Here is a 21,065-nt window from a genome sequence, read left to right on the forward strand (position 1 = left end):
TTGTAACCATATCGTAGGTGGGGCCTAGACCTGTCCACGGGCCAGATAGCTCGGCCGACCTAATTTGGGCTGCTTGGACAAAGATTTTTGTACCTAGAGTTGGTCGAACCTGAATTCAATTCAAATAAAAAATTTAGATTTAATTTTAATTAAAAATATTTCTTTTATATATTTTATTAATTTTTAAATAATAAAATGGGCTTTTGGACAAGTTTGGGCACCAAACCTCCATCCGGCCCAAGCCAAAATATAGGTCTAAAATTTCACCCAAGCCAGCCCATTTTTGTAATGGCTAACCCAAAACTATCTTAGGTTTGCACATATTTTTTAAAATATATATATTATATTCTTTTTTAATTTAAAATTTAATAATTATATATATTTTATTTATTACATTTATTACATTTAAAAAAAATAAAATTCATTAATTCATTCCATGAACAAGACTATTTAATTGGAGGGGAAAAAAAACACCTGTCATAGGCGGTGAAGGACAAGCTCCATCAACACAAAAAAGGCTTCAGTCTCAACATTTGACTCTGTCACAACTCAAGCATTACATATCTGGAGTGATTGTAAACACTTAATATGATAAGAAAATCAACCTTAGATGGTCCAAAGAAGTGGACAAAAATCGACAAAAAAATCAAGCATCCACCAAATTGCAAAGGGCAATGATAAAACCATCCCAAAAATCAATTGTAAAAGCAATCCTATATGCATAAGCAATACTAAAGAAGCGTGCTACAAGAAAAAACAAAAACTTATAAAAGTGAAACTTATAAATAATGAAAAACATATAAAACTTAAGATAACATGGGTCCTAACTAACTCATGATATCATTTATTATTTTGAAATACTAACAAAATAGAAACAAATAAGAAGTCAATGAAGAACCACCTACTTTCTAAGAGAAGCTGCTGGTGGCCGTAAAGTTTCAAAGACATCATACACTATCATTTGTTCATTACAACTTATGAACATAACAAATATACCAACAAAATCTGCAAAGTAAAAGCAGAGAATATATATGGAGTGAATAAGGAAAAGAAAGAAAGAGAGAGTTTATGGGAGAGAGAAAAAGGCAGGCAATAGCCAGCCATAGATGAGAAAAACAAAAGAGAAAAAACAAACGACTTAGAGACCTTATTTATTACAATTTTAAATATGTGAATAAATTATATTAATATGATCTTAAAAAGTATAATTTTTAGGCACCAATAAAATAGTGCCACATCATTAAATTTTAAAGATAACAAAATATTATTATACACTTATCTATATCTAATATATGCTCCAACTTAATTTAACTTTAATTAAATTACTTAAAATAATTATTTTTTTAAATTATAAACAAACATATTTTCTTCTTTTAAAAAATTTAATTATTTTGTTTTTTAATAAGTTAATATTTTTTTTTATTTTTGAGCAATCAATTTTAAAAATAATTAGTAATTGTTGTCTAATTTTTTTATGTCATTGACACATAATTTTGGTAATTATTTTACCTAGAATCCCGAACCTTGAACTCAAACCCTAAACCTCAAGATTTTGGGTTTGGTTCAAGATTTAATGTTCAAGGTTCGGGTTCATGTTTGGGGTTCAAGGTTCATGGTTCGGGTTTAGATTTAGGTTTTAGGTTCGGGGTTCAAATGTTTGGAGTTACAAGTTCAAGTTCAAGGTTTAAGGGTTTAGGGTTATGAGTTGAGTTCATGGTTTAAGGGTTCGAGTTTGGGATTAGGGTTTGAAATTCTAGGTTTTGGGTTTAGGGTTCATGATTCTAGATTCAAGATTTAGGGTTTGGGGTTTAAGGTAAAAAATTTATCAAAATTATGTGTTAATGAGATGATTTTTTTGAAATGTCACTAAATAATTAACAAAAAGACTATGAATAATGTGATGGGAAGGGTTCATAAAATAATTTCTCTATGTATGAGTGTATAATAATAATTTCATGTGTCTAAATTCTAAAATTTGATGATGTGGTAAAAATTTTTATTGGTGCCTAAAAATCTTAGTTTTTAGCATAATCCTAATGTAAGTTATTCCCTTTAAATATAGGTAACTTAATATTTTTTAATCTTTACATTACAATATTATTTATTACTATAGGTTTAATTTTTTTGTGTTATAAATTACATATATAATATATGACAAAACTAGAAAATAGGTCGGGTCGTGCCTTAATTGGCCTGAGCGCGACCCATGTTTTTTTATCTAGTCTAATCTTTTTGCCCAAGGCCAATTTTCAAGCCTAATATTTTTGCCTCGACCCTCCCAAATTTCAGGCAAACTTTCAGGCTTGGGTAGGTAGCTTGACCATTGAATAGGTCTGATAGTGAGATAAATTTGTATTTTTAATATATATTTATTTTGAGCTAATTATCGAATAGAATGCTACTAAACTTGGATTTTTCTTATCAGGAATGAAGTTTGTGTGCTAAAATTCAAAATCATACAAAAATGGGCTAAATTGGAATAAAAAGCAAAAATAAGGGGTAGATTGAAAGATTAAAAATTTAAAGTTGACTGGATAAAAATTGAAGGATTGAAGATAAAAAAATTGATTGGATAAGTATCAAATTATATTTTGATATTATCAAAATCTTATAATTAGTTTGAATTTAATTTTTAAATTCAAATTTTAAAATTTGATTTTTAGTTAATATTTTTTTAGATAAACATGCTAAATTTAAGCACGAGTGATGTATGTAAATAACTAGTGTTGGTGACACTAGACGACAGACTTGACTTTTGAATATAAAAAAATTCATTTCTTTCTCTTCATTTATGCGTCAGTAAGCACTTGGCATTCTACCATTCTTTTTCCCTATTTCAATATTTTGCCTAATTTGCCTTTCAAGTCTCTTCACTTTTCACTTTCCACTATTTCCACTGAAACCATTTCTAGACTCCATTTAGCATGATTCATTTCATATTTAACTAAGTCCATTTTAGGCTTAGTTCGGTTATCACTCCGATGAAGTGATCGTGAGATATGAACCCACATTAAATACTTTGTAATTCGGTATTCGCTATCTCTCTAGTATATGGGATAGTACAAATTTGTCCCTTAAAGTTGATTCGATTTCAATTCAAAAACCGCGCATTGGGTTGGATTTGTTTGGCGTACAGTTTGGAAGTTGAGTCGGCCGTGCTATATTCAAAATCCTGCGAATAAATTGGCGTGTTCAATTGAGAAAAGCTAGTTAGATTCTGTCAAGGGAGATAGTGATCGGATTTAAACGACCCACACGGTTGAGGCCGTCGATTCGAGTTGGGTTTTTCAAATCGCAAGGCTGTCGAAGTCTTAAATTACAGGCACATGTCACGTGGTTAGAAATTCGACAATGGTCGATTTACAGGTCGTACCAGAACCAACTATAAGAGGAAAAGTTGGTGGTTTGAGACGTTCTCGATCGTTATAACCAACTTATTGGTTAGAAGGAAAAACTTCTTTCAAGGATCAGTTCAAATTCAGGGTGTACTGAGGCTAAGGCTAAGCTTTAAAATATTTTATTTGCCCATTTATTTTATTTACTTAAATTTGTTTTTTGCAATTTTGAATATGTTTCATTTTATTACATTGCATATTTATTTATTTTATTTTCTCTATAAATTTAAGCCTCGTTTTTATTTTTCAGCTTTCAACGCACAGGTCATGGGCACTACTGTACCGCGACAATAATTTTGGTCACGAGAAAAAGGTTAAATTGGATAACCAGTTCATGTGGATTTGACGCTACTGCTCTATACTGCTATTTAGTATTATTTTGTTGTAGAAATTTATATTTGGTGGTTTCGACGCCCTTTAAATTTTGGCGTCATTGTCGGGATTGGAAAAAAATTCTAATTTTTGTTTGTTTTCTTTATGACTAGGTCAGAACGGGGATTGGAAAATAGAGAAGTTGGCTCGAACATTATGAAGAGAAGCTATTAGAGGCGGTAAACGACCACATCCTAACTTCGAAGTAGGGTCTTATATCAAAGATATTTTCTCATTCAACGAACTAGACAAAATTGCATATCAAACTATATACCGACTTGTAGCAACACCAGATGAACAACAGTCACTATGCATAACTTATCCGGTAGGTGAAACATCGTTCGAATTAAAATCGGGCTTAATTAATTTATTTGCTTAAATTTATTTTTGCAATTTCGAATATGTTTTCATTTTATTACATTACATATTTATTTTATTTTATTTTATTTTCTCTATCAACTTAAACCATGTATTAGCCGATCCTGCTAAAGAATGACTATTTTATTTAAAAAACCATGTATTAACAGATCCTGGTGGTAAATAAAATAGTCATTCTCTAGTAGAGTCGACTAATGAAAAAGGAAAAGCTCGGAGTTTAATTTGATTCTCGGTTATTCCCTCTACTTAAACAAACCATGTGGAATTCCTTTAAGTGAGTGTAGGGTTCTCATTTTTCAAACCACGGAAAGTGGGCAATAAATGAATTAAGCCCAATTTCAATTTGAATGGTGTTTCACTTGCTAGATAAGTTATACATAGTGGTTGTTTACCACATCGAATAGCTTCTCTTCGCAATTTTCGAGTCAATTTCTCTATTTTCGGTTCAAATTCTAGAATCCTTGGTTTTGACCTAGTCATAAAAAAAATTCATTTTTTTTCCAATCCCCGACAACGACACCAAAATTTGATGGGCATCGAAACGACCAAATATAATTTCTTACGACAAAATAATACATAGCAGTATAAAATAGTAGGGTCGAATCCACAGGTATTGGTTATCCAATTTCGCCTTTTTCTCATGACCAGAATTATTGTTGCAGTACAGTCGTGCCCACGACCTGTGCTTTGCAAGCTGAAAAATAAAATGGGGGTTTAAGTTGATAGAGAAAATAAAATAAAATAAATATGTAATGTAATAAAATGAAAACATATTCGAAATTGTAAAAATAAATTTAAGCAAATAAAATAAATGGGTAAATAAAATATTTTAAAGCTTAACTTTAGCCTCGGTACACTCGAACTTGAACTAATCATTGAAAGAAGGTTTTTCCTTCCAACCGATAAGTTGGAAATTTGATGGGTGTCGAATTTAACGAAAGTTGTGGATTTAATTTGATCTTTTTTAGTCATTGTACTTTTCAAATTTTAAAATTTTGGATCTCATCAAATGGTAACAGTTAAAATTATTAAGTTTTTTTTTTCAATGGTTAAAACCATTATGTTATGTTATTTCTATAATCTGATGCGACAAACATATTATTATATGTGTACTGCTACGTTAACTGGTTATTTTCACATACTGCTCACTAAAAATTCAGTTGATGGATTAACTATTGTTATTCGTGTTAGGATTGAAATTTCAAAATTTGAAAAATCTAGATTTAGAATGATCCAATTGGAGAATATAGACTAAATTTAATTTAATCCTCTAAAAATTACAAAGATATAAGCTATTAAAATGACGAAATTGCATTTTTACTATTATAAAAATATATAATTTAATTCTGCCCCCTAAATTTTTCTTTGACTTTGCCCTTGTCCCCTAAGCCGTATTTTTGGATTCGCCACTATGCATAGCACAAGACTATTAATTGAATTTAACCAAAAGAATTTAACTGTTACTATTTGGGTTAACACTAAAATTTTAAAATTCAAAAAATATAGAGACTAAAGGGACCAATTCAAAAAATATATGGACTAAAATTGATCAAATTAAAATACAAGGACTAAATTCATAAGTTTCTCAAAGTACAGGGACTAATAGAAAGTTTAACCAATTATTAATTAATTTGTGAGGGCAAGACGGCGGAATTATTGACTGCCAAAGGAATGTTCGTTGACGTAATAATATTATGTTTATTTTTAACCCAAAAGCACAAACAGAGAACCAGATTTCCAGCTGGTGAGTCTAATTTTTATTTTAGTCCCTCTGGTAGGTTTATATTTAGGATTTAATCCTAAATTATAATTTGGTATAATTTCGTCTTCTAAGTTATTAGTAGGTTGAAACCGATAACCCTATTCATTTTTGCAGTTAAAGTGACAAGTAAAATTTTTTAAAATAATTTTAAATGTGTAAATTTATTATTAATTGAATATAATTAATTAAAATTTCACATCACTTTGACAAAATGCTTGAATAATGGCAAAAAAATTCTATGTAATCTATTTAATGACATTGACTAAAGGTGTTATCAATTTAAATCTACTATTAACATTATTATAAAAAGTAGAGGGTTAAAACTGTTAAATTAAAATAAAAGGGGCAAAGCTCATTTGTCAACATAATAGAGGGACTAAAAATAAAATTAGACCCCATTGGTGACTCGATTATGAGTTTTGACCCAAGTCTTCCCCTCTTCATTCTCCTTTCCTTGTCGGTTCCTGTTTTGACGAAAAGCCATGGAAATTAAGTAACCTGAAAAGCTGCTTTTTTTTTTTTAATTTCCCTCCATTTTCCAATCATATGAATGAAGCAGCAATCGCTTGTAACTTGCTGCTGTGGAGCTTGACGAGTTTTCGTATTGTATTCTTTTGTATACTGTTTGCTAATTCGTGGCGATTTTGTTTGGCTTAATGGTAAGTGGAAGTTTATCGACTGATGATTTCTTAAATTCATATATATATTTAGAGTTTTACAAGAATTCTTTGATATTATTTTGAACCTATTGGAGTCTAGGGTTAGGCAAAGTCTTATAATTTTTGTGTATCTTTTCATTAATATTTGTATTAGTACACTTACTTTAAGTTGAATTGTGGATTCTGATGATCAATTATTTCTAGTTGCAAAATTTGGAAATGGAAAAAGAAAGGGTTTTGAGGCATTCCGAGAATTGAACTTAGGACTTCACGAAGAGTGAATCATACAACTGGACCAAATCTTTAATTACAGATGTTTGACTTGAATTTGTATCCCCTAACTTGTTTGAAATCTGAATGCCGGTAGTATTATATAATTATTCTAGTAGATGGAATGCCCAATCTTTGATGTTTATCAGAAATTCCTTTTTGCCTTCAGGTATTTTCTTCAAGAATCTGATAAATTTGGATGCCTGCCTGCTTAGTTGTTGTAGAAGAATGGTTTAAAGATGAGCTTATTGAATGATTAGGCTGTTAGTGACTGTTCCATTAAAGCTGTAACCTTAATCCTTTGGTTTCTGGGGCTCTGCAAACTAAATGGAAAAGTCTTTTATTGAGGCAGTAGGTGGAGGTGCCATCTACTTTAGCTGTTAAAGCATTTAGTAAGTCTACATTATACCTTGACCAAGTTTTGCACCTTTGCAGTGCTTTGCCTCTCTTTTTACTACAGTCGTTGCACCCCGCTTTGCCATCTACTTTAGATCTGGCTTTCTAGTTCACTAGTTTTTCTTGTCATAAACATTGGTCAAGAAGTATTTAAGCCTGCTCCTCAAATGTCCGTTCATTTACAACCAAAGCAAGTTGATTCATTTTTGACTGGGATGGGCGGTATATTTTATCTGAAGACTTTGAGAGCTATTAATAAAATTACATAAAGATTTGCTCCTTATTTTATTTAGTTTTGCAACTAGTTTTTGAATTGTCTTGTCAGAAAACAATTAATACTTTCAAAGATGGCTTTGGGCCACAATCATCTTGTGTACTGTTTCAAATGGATAGCAGATAGTGAAAAAAACAGTTGGGCATTCTGAGAATTGAATGGGGAACCTCTTGCACCAAAAGTTAGAATCACATCACAAGACCAAACACTTGTTTGTTCTCTATAATTTATGGTTATTACATTCAAAGGTAGTAGTTTTCTATAAGTGGTGTGAGCCTTTATTTATTGATGAAATCTTTGACCCTCTGATCAGAACTAGATTGATTGTGATCTTTTTAGCTATTGGAATGAACAGTTATGAAGTTATGCAGAAATACTTAAAAGTCTTCTATTTGCACAAGAATGTTAACTACTTTAGCTAAAGTCATTCTAATTCTGTTGACCTGGGTTTGAATCCTATTTTAACCTTTGGTTGAAGGCGTGTTGGTGCAATAGGAAAAGCTGATGGAGGAGACCCATAGCATGGAGTGTAGCATGGTTCTTGGTCAGAATGACAGATGGACTTCTTTTCTGTTGGCCTTTCCTTTCTCTATCTTTGGCTAAACTGGATATTATTGATTAACTTCTCTATTCCTTTATTTTCACAGGTATAAGACAGAATTCTGTTTTCTAATGGCTGTTACTTGAGGTATGAGGCCAGCTTGCCCACATGCAAAGATGATTCATACAACATAATTTATTCATTGTTCTATTTATTTCTTGAGACTCATTAGAAACAGATCAATCTAAGTCTATGACGTTCAATATTATGCTCTGGAAGTTGACTTTACTAAAGATTCCTCTAATAAAATATTTTAGGATATAAAACAGGGAACAGAAAAGAAAAAGGCAAGAAATTGGGGCATTCCGAGAATCAAACTCGGGACCTCTCGCACCCAAAGCGAGAATCATACCACTAGACCAAATGCCCAATTTTGGATATCCATCATGTCTGGTATATAGTTAGTAGATCTTTTCTCTTAGAAATTCTATTACTTTCCAATGGACTCATTCTAGGAAGACCAAAGTTTCTCAATCTCTCACTTTTGAAGTGGTTCAATACTTCAATGTATCATTGGCCTGCTACAATTGAACGCTAAGGGCTTTCGAAATTGCATTAGTACCAGATTATAGCGTTTATCTATATTTTAATCCCAGTATATAGTTATCAATTCGAAATACGGATCCCCTAGAGGCCATAACATCTACAGGTTATGAATCTCCCAAATTTTATAAATTTATTTTAACCACGAAGTGTCTGACTTTTTAATCAATAGTTTCATAGTTACTGTACTTAGAAATTAGATTTTTTGATTCGCACAAAAGCAATTTAAAAAAATGAAATTACAGAACAACTAGGCAGCTAGTAGACACCTAATCACTACTTAATGTCCTAATAAACTTTTCAAGCTGGGTCTTTGGACTTAATTTAAATGGCAATGTTGTTTAGTTATGCATAAGGATGTAGGTCTGAATCACACCTTTGAGCAAAGGGTGAGGGGTTGGGGCAAGGTGGGAGCTAGCTGCCTAGCCCATCTAGTATAGCCTGGTAGTTGATTCAGGAAAATGAAATAAAGCAGTCTTTGGAGACAGAGACGATGGGAACTCACTCAGAAAAGTGGAAAAGTACTTTGCCTTTAAGTTCTATGTTTTTCGCTGAAATATAAATAGGCACTCCAGTGAATGATTTGAACCTGCTCTTCAACGTGCATGGTTATTCTGTTTATTTGTGCCTTTTGTTAGTCAAATTACCCTTTTTTGGATGCCTATAATAAGATTGAAGGTACAAAACTAAACTTCCGGAAATGGCAACAATCTATTCTTTTTTTTTACTCACTGCAAAGGAATCTTGTCGGGAAACAAATATATCTGTTGTTTGACTTTTAGAGTTGACTTTCCAGTTGATTCTCTGATTATATATTTGAAATTAGGGGGAAAAAGAAAAAATGGGCTGGGGCATTCCGAGAATCGAACTCGGGACCTCTCGCACCCAAAGCGAGAATCATACCACTAGACCAAATGCCCTAACTTGGATGTTTAACTGAATCTGTTTTAGTTATTAGCTCTTTTCTTCAAATTGGGCTAAGTTTTGATGTTTGTCTGCTGACTTTTTAGCAAATTGGTCTGCTATGTGACTCTACTTCGGTACTCTAACAAATGGTTGAAGGATGAGCTTATTGGACGATTGGGCAGCTATCAACTAATTATTAAATTTTGCATCTTGATAACCTTTTTCGTTGTTGGACTTTGTAAACTGAACAGCAAACTCTTTTACTGATAGAATACATGGAGGTGCTATCTACTTTGGCTGCTACAGTCATTTGTTAATTTGCTAAGAATCCTGGAATGGTTCTTCAAACCCACTTGCACCTGGTTTTGTGCCTTTTGCAGTGCTTTGCCACTCTGCTTAGTATATTAATTGCGTACGCGCACACAAAAAAAAAAAAACAAAGAGAAAATGAGGTCTTTTTTTTTTGGTCTAAGATGTTATTACATTCTGAGAATTGAATCCAGACATCTTGCATCTAATTTAGAAACATACCACTAGTCCCAATTTAGAAACATACCTTTATTTATTGATGAAATCTTTGAATTTGTGATCAAAACTAGGTTGTCTGTGATGTTTTTTGCTATTGGAATTAACAGGTTAGGTAAGATTACTGAAGCCTTTCTCTTTGGATGAGGATGATGACTACTATAGCTCTAAAATCAATCTGTAATTTTGTTGACATTGGTGGGAATCCTGTTTTAACCTTTGGTTAAAGGCATAATGTTGTCAAAGGAGAAGCTAATGGACGAGGCCCATAGCACGACTATAGCTTGGTTCTTGATAATGACGGATGGACTTGCTACTTACTCAGAGCAAGGAAGAGGCATATTGTTTTTCTGTTGGCCTTTCCACTTTTCATTCTTTTTTATGCTAAACTGGTTATTGTTGATTAACTGCTTTATTCCGTTATTTTCACAGGGCTATGCAGAACTCGATTTTCTTGCTACCATTATTCCGGGTATGAGGCTAGCTTGTCAACATGCTAAGATAATTTATAGAGCCTTATTTATTTATTTTTACATTTACTCCTTGGAACTTATTAGAAAAAGTATCAATCTAAGTCTGTAAAGTTCTATATTTGATCTTAAAAGTTGACTTAGGTACAGATTCCTCTAATAAAATATTTTGGTATATAATATAGATAACCAAAAGGAAAAAAGTGCTGGGGCATTCCGAGAATCGAACTCGGGACCTCTCGCACCCAAAGCGAGAATCATACCACTAGACCAAATGCCCAATGTCTGATATTCTTCACGTCTAGCTTGTAGCTATTAGATTTTTTTTCCTAGAACTCCTATTAACTCTCAATGGGCTCATTCTTGGAATACCAAAATTTTCAAATCTCTCACTTTTGATGTGGTTCAATGACCATTGTCTGCTACAATTGGATGCTAAGGGCTTTTTGCATTAGCTCCAGGTTACATCTTATATTGAGCCCTTGGAGGCTGAAACTTCTATAGCTTACAAATCTTGTAAATTTTATAAATTTCTTTTAACTATGATGAGTCTGACAGCTAATTCAGTACTTTTCTAGTTATTTTAGTTAGACATTAGTATATTTTGATTTTTGCTTCAAAATAACTTAAAAAATGAAATTGCTGAACAACAGAGCAGCTAGTAGAAATCTAGTGTCCTAATAAACATTTCAAGCCGGTTATCAGAGTCTCTAGACTTAATTTAGCTGGTAAAATTGTTTGGTTATGCATAAAGATGTAGGTCTGAATCACATAGTTCCGCAAAGGGTGAGGGAGTTGGGGTTGGGGTAAGTTGCGATCTAGCCCACATGGTATATCCTGGAAGTTGATTCAGGAAAAAGAAATGAAAGCAGTGTTAGCAGATAGAGAAGATGGGAACTCTCAGAAAGGTGGAAAAGTACTTTGGAATATAAATTGTCATATCTAGTAAAATAGTTGAACCTGCTCTTCGACTTGCATTGTAATTCTGTTTATTTGCGCTGTTCAGCAATAAACTTTTGAAAATGGCAACAATCTATTTATTTTTGCTCACTGCAAAAGAATCTTTTCAGAAAACAAATAGATCTGATGTGTGACTTTTAGAGTTGACGTTCCAGTTGGTACTCTGATCATATATTTGAAATTAGGGAAAAAAAGGAAAAATGGCTGGGGCATTCCGAGAATTGAACTCGGGACCTCTCGCACCCTAAGCGAGAATCATACCACTAGACCAAATGCCCAATTTTGATGTCAACAATCTATTTATTTTTGCTCACTGCAAAAGAATCTTTTCAGAAAACAAATAGATCTGTTGTGTGACTTTTAGAGTTGACTTTCCAGTTGGTACTCTGATCATATATTTGAAATTAGGGAAAAAAAGGAAAAATGGCTGGGGCATTCCGAGAATTGAACTCGGGACCTCTCGCACCCTAAGCGAGAATCATACCACTAGACCAAATGCCCAATTTTGATGTTTATATTCTCAAAATATATTTTTTTTAATTTCTAGGATCCTATTAACTATCATTGGGTAATATCATATGAGTAGTCCTTGTTTCCTCTCTTGCTTTTGATGTGCTTCTATTGTAATTTCCTTTCGAATTGCGATAGTGATTTTAGTCTCTTGCATTTGTTGTAATTCTGTTAGAGTTCCCCTGTTAGAGTGTGATACCACCATTGCCTCTTAAAACTTGGACCTTGGATTGGGGTGGGATCTTTTTCTAGCATAGAAATGATGTTTGTTTATGCTTTATACTTCTTACTTTCAGATTTGGATCGATCACAAGACGAGATTTATGGACCACAAGTTTTGGTAATTTATTTGTACACTATTTCTTTATTAGGTAAATGTTTGGTTAATAGCTAGATGGCTAGCCAGATCTATCGCAAACTTATGATACATAGAATGATACGATAAAGTGATATAAAGATGAGCTGACCAGACAATTAAGCTGGCTATGCCTAAGGTTCTGCAGAAAGTTTATCATGGTTTGCTGTTTTATTCGTGTTCTCTGCATGCCAAATTCAGGAGAGGCTTCCTTGTATTTTAAGCTGCTTCTCAATTGTGTCTTCATTCCATGTGTATGAGATGGCCTTTTCTTTGGGAGGTTGTGGCAAATCTAATGTTTGCTGATGTTAGGGCAGACCAACAATGTGGCTCTTCCTTTATGTTTTAGGGACAAATTACTGACTGATGTTTGCAAAAAATAAAGATGAAGTTGATAATTTTTTTTTATTGTGCTTTCGAATTTGATTTCTGGTTAGATTCTTTTGATCAATATTTCAAGTAGTAAGATCAAACTAAAAATAAACAAGGAGTTGGGGCATTCCGAGAATAATTTCGTTTTTAATTTACTCACTGCAAAGAATGTTGTCAGAAAACAAATGGATCTAAAGTTACGCTTCTGTATCATAATTTGTAACCTCTGGCACCCTAAGCGAGAAACTTACCAAATGCTTGGTTTTGATTTTTATCAGAGGCAGACAATTTTTTTTTCAATATATTATTTACATGTGTAAAATTCAATCATGATTTTGTAGAATTCATGTATTTATACACAGTATAATTAAGAATTTATCGTACTATAAGGTTTTAGTGTGGTTTTATTTCTCACGATTCTTTATCAAAATAATAACTGATCTAAAGCTAAACGGAGATTAATTGAGCATAAAATTAATCATATTTGATTGGATTATGATAGATTTCAATGAAAAATAATAAGTGAAGAAAGGAGGATACTAAAAAAGTAATTACACCAAAATATAAAAAGAGGAAAGAAATGGCAGAATATTTTAGGCAAGAATATGCTAATTTCCTCCTTAAATTCAAGTGTGTTCTCGTGCCATAATTATAAGCATTTATATACACTTTTTAAAAAACAAATTTCACCTGATTTACTCTTGGAATCATGTTTAATAACCAATCACAATATTAGATTTTTTAAATATAAAATTTGTCGAAGTAAAAAATCTGATTTTTTTTATCAATCTAAAAATAATTTTATAACTTTCAATTTAACCCCAACTTGCTTTTTATTTCAATTTAACTCCATTTTGCTTGTTTTTGAATTTCGGCACTCCAATTACGTCCCTTATAAAAATTAAACAAGAAATCACAAGCTTAATACCATTCTATTTAAAAATTAACAAAAATTAAGTATATTAAACGCATAAAATTAACTTGCTATCGGAACTTAATTGTTTTTCTATATCTATAGGAATATTATGCATTTATGATTTTTAACATCATTAGCAATCTAATTGTTGGCATATTGCTTAGAAATGCTACCATAAATGCATTTGATTCGTGAAAGGATAGGGGAAGAAAAAGTTCTTGAACTTCACCACTTTCTTTGAAGTCCTCATGCTACCTTCTCCATATGCTGTTCCTAATATGCATTCAGGCAATGGGGATTGGCGTGAATCCAATCCCAATGGCTCAAGGCCTTCATCATCATCATCACTTGTGGGCAAAATAGTATATGAGGATTTGCATGTAAAATTTGAAAAACATGTTGGGCATTTAGTTTTTCGAGTATCCCATCAGAAGATATTACCAAATAGCTTATCATTTTTGCTCAAAGGTTCCCAATCACTCACTTCAGGTACTTATTGCTATAACACCCAACCTGTATATTTAGTGCCACGAAAAAATAATAATTACTAATTAATGAAAAATAGAAAATATGTATATACGGAATTGTTCAAGCATCTAGCTTTGGCCAAGAGTTTTCAGTTTGGAAATAAAAATGCCCAAAAAAAACTTCCATGCCACATTTGATTTAAAAAAACACTTCCGATTGAGTTTTTAACTCGATTAGCATTGGCATTATTACCAATACATGAAGACATGGATTAGAGGACACTAAAACACATTATTTTCCTATTTAATAAGATGGGAGTTATTGTAATAGTGTCGCCTCTTATGTTAGCTCTCATGCCATGTTTATATTCATGTTTTATAATCATATTTTTACATGCTAATAGTTTATTTATATAGATTTTTTATGCGTTTTTTAAAACCAACATCTTGTTTGCGTTGTATTGTGTTTTACATGAACTATCACCGTGACTCGATTTAGAGAATAATTTATGTATTCATGTTATATAATGTCTAAATTTATCTCATGCTTTGTATAATTTTTAAGAGTGATTTAATTTAGAGAAAAATTAAATTTCCATACTGTGGTTGTGTTTTTCCAATTTTTTAAAAAATTTTATATGTTAATAATTTTTCATAGGTAAAATTTGACACATTTGTATATTTATGTAGTTTTCATATTATGTAGTATTTTAATTCCATGTCATTTTCATATTATTTCTTAGTTTATTTCATATATTTTCACAATTTATTGCATTCATTTTATTTTAATTCCAAATTGAGAATTAAGTAAAGCTTTTATATACTCATATTCTTTAATATATATTGATAAAAATACTTTAGTTTTAATAAGTTGGCATTGTTTGATGATATGAAATTTAATTTTAAAAAAATTACATGGGAACTGTTTACCAAATTGAACAAGCATATAAATTTAAAAAAATTTATTTTATTTGTTACAAATATATTGATTGCAAAAGGTTCAATATTAAATATACAATCAAGAGGTTGATTAAGTCTTACTTCGACTGGTATGAGCATTGTTGTCAATACAGGAGGTGATAGGTTCAAATGTGCTAAAGCTCATTATCCTCTTATTTATGAGTTGGGAAAGTGTTATGATAGTTCTAGATATTGTATAAAAAAGAGCAGATATGATCAGGATCTATAATGATATTGTTAATATATATATACAATCAACTGCATTTATATTATTAAAATTATTTAACTTAATAAATTTAAAAAATTGCAAAATATAAAAAAAATTCATTTTTAAACATCTTTTTAAACACATTAACTTGTTTCGTCATATCTATAAATCCTTTGGTAAAAGCTCTAAGCAATTTCATTGGCCCAAAAAAAAATTAAATAAATTTATATTTTATATTTTATATTTTACTTTTTTTGTTTTGAAATTTAATTATATTAAAATAGTTTAATAATGTCCATTTGATTATAAATATTCATATTAATTTTCCCACGATCAATTGATTCGTGATAATCTTATAAATATATATTTATGATTAAAAAGGTTAAACTTTTTTTACTCGTGCTTATCCAAATAATTCATATAAAATTTTATCAATTTAAATATATAAACCATTAAATAATTTATTTATTTATCTATATATAATACCTTGAAAAGGAAAATGATATAGGGCCAGTTTAGCATTGCTTCTTAGAAGCATTTTTGGGATAAAAAGTATTTTTAAGATAAAAATATTACTAAACAATATGCTTTTGAGCTTTTTAAAAATACTTTTGGGACAAAAATGCTTTGTAAAAGCATATTTTGGCCAAAAGCAGAAGTAAAAAATTTTAACTTTTACTCAAAAATATATTTTTGTCCAAAAATACATCTGATGAACAATATTAAACTGGCCTTAATCAACCTACCACACTCAAAATATCCCATTGCTAAGTTGTTTTAAAATTAAAGCTGCCGAAACCATTTTTTGATTTAAAAATAGGGATCGACTTTTTGAAAACAAAACGTGGAGTCGCCACCAATCTTTTTGCTCGGGTGTGATTGGCTCACCTGATAAAACATTTTACTAAATCGATTTTGGTCTACGTAAATTTTAAAAAAATGGGTTCGGGCGCCGATTACGCATGAGGAAGGGTTAGCACCCTCACTACGCCCAAAATTGGTACCTGAATTGATTAAATATTGCCCTTATGTCTAAAATTTTAAAAAAATTGAAATATGGTTCCTTTTAAAACTTTTGAGTGGTTCGAGTTGGTCATCAAAACTTTCTCGTTTCGAGGGTATACAGCATCACGTCCAGCACGATAGGACACGATCCTCCATACTCTCGAAAACATGATAAACTTTTGACTTCCAAAAATTTATATGTTGCAAATCACAAAAGGATGCCCAATTATTTAGTCCAACGAAAAACTGAAACCCGGCACGGTAGTGCACGATTCTTCGAACTTCCAAACATTGATCATTGCCTTGCTTTAAAATTTATAAAAGACGAGTGAAATACTAAAGGAACATTCAATTATTTAGAACAAACCGAAAATCGAAACCCAGCACGATAAGGCACAATTCCCCGAATTTCTAAACCTTGAACATTGCCTTGTTTTAGAATTTGAAAAACACGAGTGAAATTCTAAAGGAATATTCGATTACTTTGAACAAACGGGAAATCGAAACCCAGCACGGTAGGGCACGATTTCTCGAATTTCCAAACATCAAACATTGCCTTCGTTTTAAGGAATTTTCAAACGAATAATTATAAAACCAGTTTGAAATGCATTAATTTGACTTGAAATAAAATGGAATAATTAATTTTAAAGAGTTAGAAATTATAAAGTGATATTTGTAAACCAAAAAGGAAAAATAAAAACATGGGATAATATGCGTGTATGAAATACTATGACGGATGAATGAAGGTAATATAATTCATTTAATCAACTAACAAAATAAACAACTAAATCCAACCAATCTAAGAAAAGTATTATCAATTTCCTAAGCATGAATGAAGAATAATCAATATAATAATAATACAAAACAAAAATAATATACAACAATAATATACATGGCCTAATGCAACACAATCAAATGCAAAATATGCAAAACAAAATGAAAAATTAAAAATAATAATAATGTGTATAAGACAAATTTAAAAGGATGAACACATAATATATTATAAATGAATTATTGAATTTGAAACCATTTGTAAAAACAAACTAAAGATATATGTGCATTCATTAAAGTATGCGTTATAGAATGAAAACTTTTAAATCAAATAATATATAAATGTTAAAAAATATTTATTAAAATACACTCAATAAAGAAAAATTTGAATAATACATATAAAATATAAAAGAATGGCAAGAAAGCATAATAAAATATAATCTTAGGAAATACACACAATAGGTTTAAAAAAACATATACATATATATATAAATGAATTTAGACGCAATCATATAATAACTTGGGAATAATAATACATATAAGATTAAATTAATTTTATTATAAATTATATATATAATAGATTTAAGAGCATACTTATATATACAAAGAAAATTATATGTATAAAATATATGGATTTAGTAATGTATATAGATTAAATATATGTATACCAATGTTTGTGTATAGCTATAATAATAATTTAAATAATGTATAAAACATGTGGTTTCGTTTTAAACAACAAACATATATATTAAAATATGTAAATTAATTCAAAAATAGTTACATGTATGAAATGATATAACGTTAATAATATACATAGAATAAAGTTAACTCTGTTATAACATTACATCCATTTTTAAGTTATAATTAATATTATTATGATGATATTTTTGTCTTTTCGTACTTTTATATTATCTTTAAATAAAAGAATTAAAAATTACAAATCCAATAATCAAACACGTGTTCAATACCAGTAAAATACAAGCTTGCAACCATATCGTAGGTGTGGCCTAGACCTGCCCACGGGCCAGATAGCTTGCCCGGCCTAATTTAGGTCAAGCTTGGACTAAGATTTTTGCACCTCAAGTTGGTCAAACCTAAATTCAATTTAAATAAAAAAAATTTAGATTTAATTTTAATTAAAAATATTTCTTTTATATATTTTATTAATTTTTAAATTGTAAAATGGGCTTTTGGACAGGATTGGGTACCAAACCTCCGTCCGGCCCAGGCCAAAATATAAGTCTAAAATTTCACCCAAGCTAGCCCATGTTTGTAATGGCTAACTCAAAACTATCTTAGGTCTGCACATATTTTTTTAAAAATATATATTATATTCTTTTTTAATTTAAATTTTAATAATTATATATATTTCATTTATTACATTTTTTTGAAAATGAAATTCATTAATTCATTCAATGAACGAGACTATATAATTGGAGGAAAAAAAACACCTGTCGTAGGCGGTGAAGGACAAGCTCCATCAACACGAAAAAGGCTTCAGCCTCAACATTTGGCTGTCACAACTCAAGCACGATAAATTTGGAGTGATTGTAAACACTTAATATGATAAGAAAATCAACCCTAGATAGTCCAAAGCAGTGGACAAAAATCGACAAAAGAATCAAGCATCCACCAAATTGTAGAGGACAATGATAAAACCATCCTAAAAATCAATTGCAAAAGCAATACTATATGCATAAGTAAGACTAAAGAAACGTTATAATGGTCTAAATTCAAAGATATCGGAACAGTGGTTTCGTAACCACAAATCTGATTTAAAGAGAAATTTATTTCAATATTTTTTCATGAAAATTGATATGATAGGAAAATTGTATGAAAATATTGATAGAAAAAATTTACCGATTTAGTGGTTAGTTAGAAAAAAATTATTGAAGAAATTGGGTAAAAACAAAGTATCGAGACCTCGATCTCATAAAACCGAATCGGAAATATTTTTAAAAATATTTATGAAAAGTTAGTGATGTGGTATTAAAATTTTGTTAGGAAATTTTAATGTTTGGGTAGTCAATTAAATGAAAAGGACTAAATTGTAATAGGTGTAAAAGTTGCTAGAATGATTAAATAGCTTAAGAGTCTAATGAAAACGGATTTAAAAGGAAATTAGACCCAAATTTATTTGGGCTGGACGGCAAGGGCATGAAATCATCAGGAAAATTGATGATTTAAGGGCAAAATTGGAATATTGCATAATTAACTAAATAAAGATAGGACTAAATAGGAAATATCTAGATTTCTCTTCATTTTTCTTCATTCTCATCAGCCAAAACGCCATAGGAGGGGTTCTCTAAGCTGTTAATTCATAATTTTTGCACCAAGTGAGTTAATCCTTGCCTGTTTCTTATAATTTTTGTGTTTCTAAGACTTTTACAACTAGGTCCTACTATTAAATTCATTAGTTTTTGATTTCATGGATGAAATTGAAAGTCACCATGGTTGAGTGCTGTAAGTTTATGATGAAATAAAATGAAATTTAAGCTTTAATTTTTTTATAAGATGATTTTATTAGGTAATTTCAATAGAAATTGATTTTTAGAACCTAATTGTGAAAATGTTTGGAATTAAAGTCTATTGCTGAGATTCTGATTCCTAAAGGTTGTAAACTAGTTTAAGGTGATAGAATAAAGTGTTAATTGAGAAAAATCAGCTCAATTGAGAGGCTAATTGAGTAGGGACGAAATTATTATTTATTAAAAGCTTAGGGGAAAAATGGTAATAAACAGCTTGCACTAAAACAGTTTGAACAGCAGCAGTAGACTAACTTTGAAAAATCACCATAAATTTTAGAAATCTAATTAGAAGATGAAAAAAATATGGAATTAAAGCTTACTGAGTCTAGTTTCTCATAGAAGAAACAGTGTAAGCAATGGATTTGTAAATTTTGAGATATAATAAATTTTGTGAGACAAGGTCAGAATGAATTTGAGTTCCCCTATTCTGACTTTGAAAAATCATAAAAAAATTAATAAAAATAATTAGGGGATTAAATTTATATGTATAGAATCTTGAATGAGTCTATTTTTAAGAGAAACAAATTAGAACATCATTTGAATTCTGTATGAAGAGATAATTAATTTTTAGTGAAGAAGGGTCACAGAGGTGACTTTAAAGAATAAACTGTACTTATTGGCTAAACCAAAAATTCTGAAAATTTTATGGTAAGAAGATATGTGAGTCAAGTTTCAGGGAAAATTTTGGAGTTCTGTAGTTCGAGATAAAAATAATTTAGTGACTATAACTCAAGTAGATAGCTTTGAATGAACTATAAATAATAATGAAATTATAGAGAATGTTGCATATGAACATGAAATGTATTAAATTGATAATTAAATTTATTTATTTAGATCCAGAAGATTCAAATACGAAGCTAGATCGAGGAAAGGAAAAAGTTCGGGATTAATAGATTTTTGTACAGGAACAAGTATCAAGGTAAGTTCATGTAACTTGAATTATATCCTTAAATGCTTGAAATGTATGTTATTGATGTGAATATGATTTGAATGTTCATTGTGTGAAAATTGATAAAACATTGATATATTTGATAAAAAGGGGAAGAAATCTCGGTTGAATGAAAGGAAAATTCGATGGATCTCTGAGAAGGAATTGACGGTAAAAAGGATCTAGCACGGACGGGTAATCTTATCCTTATATAGCCCTCCCGAAGAATATGTGGAAAATGGATTTAGCCCGGATGGGTAATCCGAATCAGGGTCTGAATTTAGCCTGGACTGGTAATTCAGATCCAAACTCATTAGAGTAATTGTTGTTGTAGGGGATTTAGCCTGGACTGGTAATCCTGACAATACTCTATGAGTTCATATTGCCAGGGATTTAGTCTTGACTGGTAATCCCGTTGCAAGGTTGAGGTTCGCGGGAGTGTGCTCTCTGAAATGAAAATGCGCTCACATGTATATGAATTGATGGAACCGGAAATTGTACACTAAAAGTGTACCTCTAAAAAATCCATCAAAA

At 30.6% G+C, this 21,065-nt stretch overlaps 1 protein-coding gene and 5 non-coding genes across 7 annotated transcripts; 1 reads left to right on the forward strand and 5 right to left on the reverse strand.

Moving 5' to 3' along the window:
- Positions 1–8,200: 8,200 nt before the first annotated feature.
- Positions 8,201–12,774, forward strand: LOC121212231 (uncharacterized). Of its 2 annotated transcripts, XM_041084627.1 has the most exons (5): positions 8,201–10,196; positions 10,311–10,418; positions 10,514–10,553; positions 12,318–12,361; positions 12,578–12,774. In XM_041084627.1, the coding sequence occupies exons 1-5, from the start codon at positions 10,166–10,168 to the stop codon at positions 12,634–12,636; spliced, it is 282 nt and encodes a 93-aa protein (XP_040940561.1). In that variant the 5' UTR covers positions 8,201–10,165; the 3' UTR covers positions 12,637–12,774. The 2 variants fall into 2 exon arrangements, with proteins under 2 accessions (XP_040940561.1, XP_040940560.1); XM_041084626.1 differs by having other exon boundaries at positions 10,311–10,553.
- TRNAP-UGG (transfer RNA proline (anticodon UGG)) lies at positions 8,405–8,476 on the reverse strand. Its single transcript has one exon. It is a non-coding gene; the product is annotated as a tRNA-Pro (tRNA).
- TRNAP-UGG (transfer RNA proline (anticodon UGG)) lies at positions 9,499–9,570 on the reverse strand. The gene has a single exon. It is a non-coding gene; the product is annotated as a tRNA-Pro (tRNA).
- On the reverse strand, positions 10,760–10,831 carry TRNAP-UGG (transfer RNA proline (anticodon UGG)). Its single transcript has one exon. It is a non-coding gene; the product is annotated as a tRNA-Pro (tRNA).
- TRNAP-AGG (transfer RNA proline (anticodon AGG)) lies at positions 11,718–11,789 on the reverse strand. Its single transcript has one exon. It is a non-coding gene; the product is annotated as a tRNA-Pro (tRNA).
- TRNAP-AGG (transfer RNA proline (anticodon AGG)) lies at positions 11,941–12,012 on the reverse strand. The gene has a single exon. It is a non-coding gene; the product is annotated as a tRNA-Pro (tRNA).
- Positions 12,775–21,065: the final 8,291 nt, after the last annotated feature.

The sequence above is a fragment of the Gossypium hirsutum genome, chromosome A13, assembly GCF_007990345.1.
Source record: "Gossypium hirsutum isolate 1008001.06 chromosome A13, Gossypium_hirsutum_v2.1, whole genome shotgun sequence".
In the NCBI taxonomy this organism is placed as follows: Eukaryota; Viridiplantae; Streptophyta; class Magnoliopsida; order Malvales; family Malvaceae; genus Gossypium; species Gossypium hirsutum.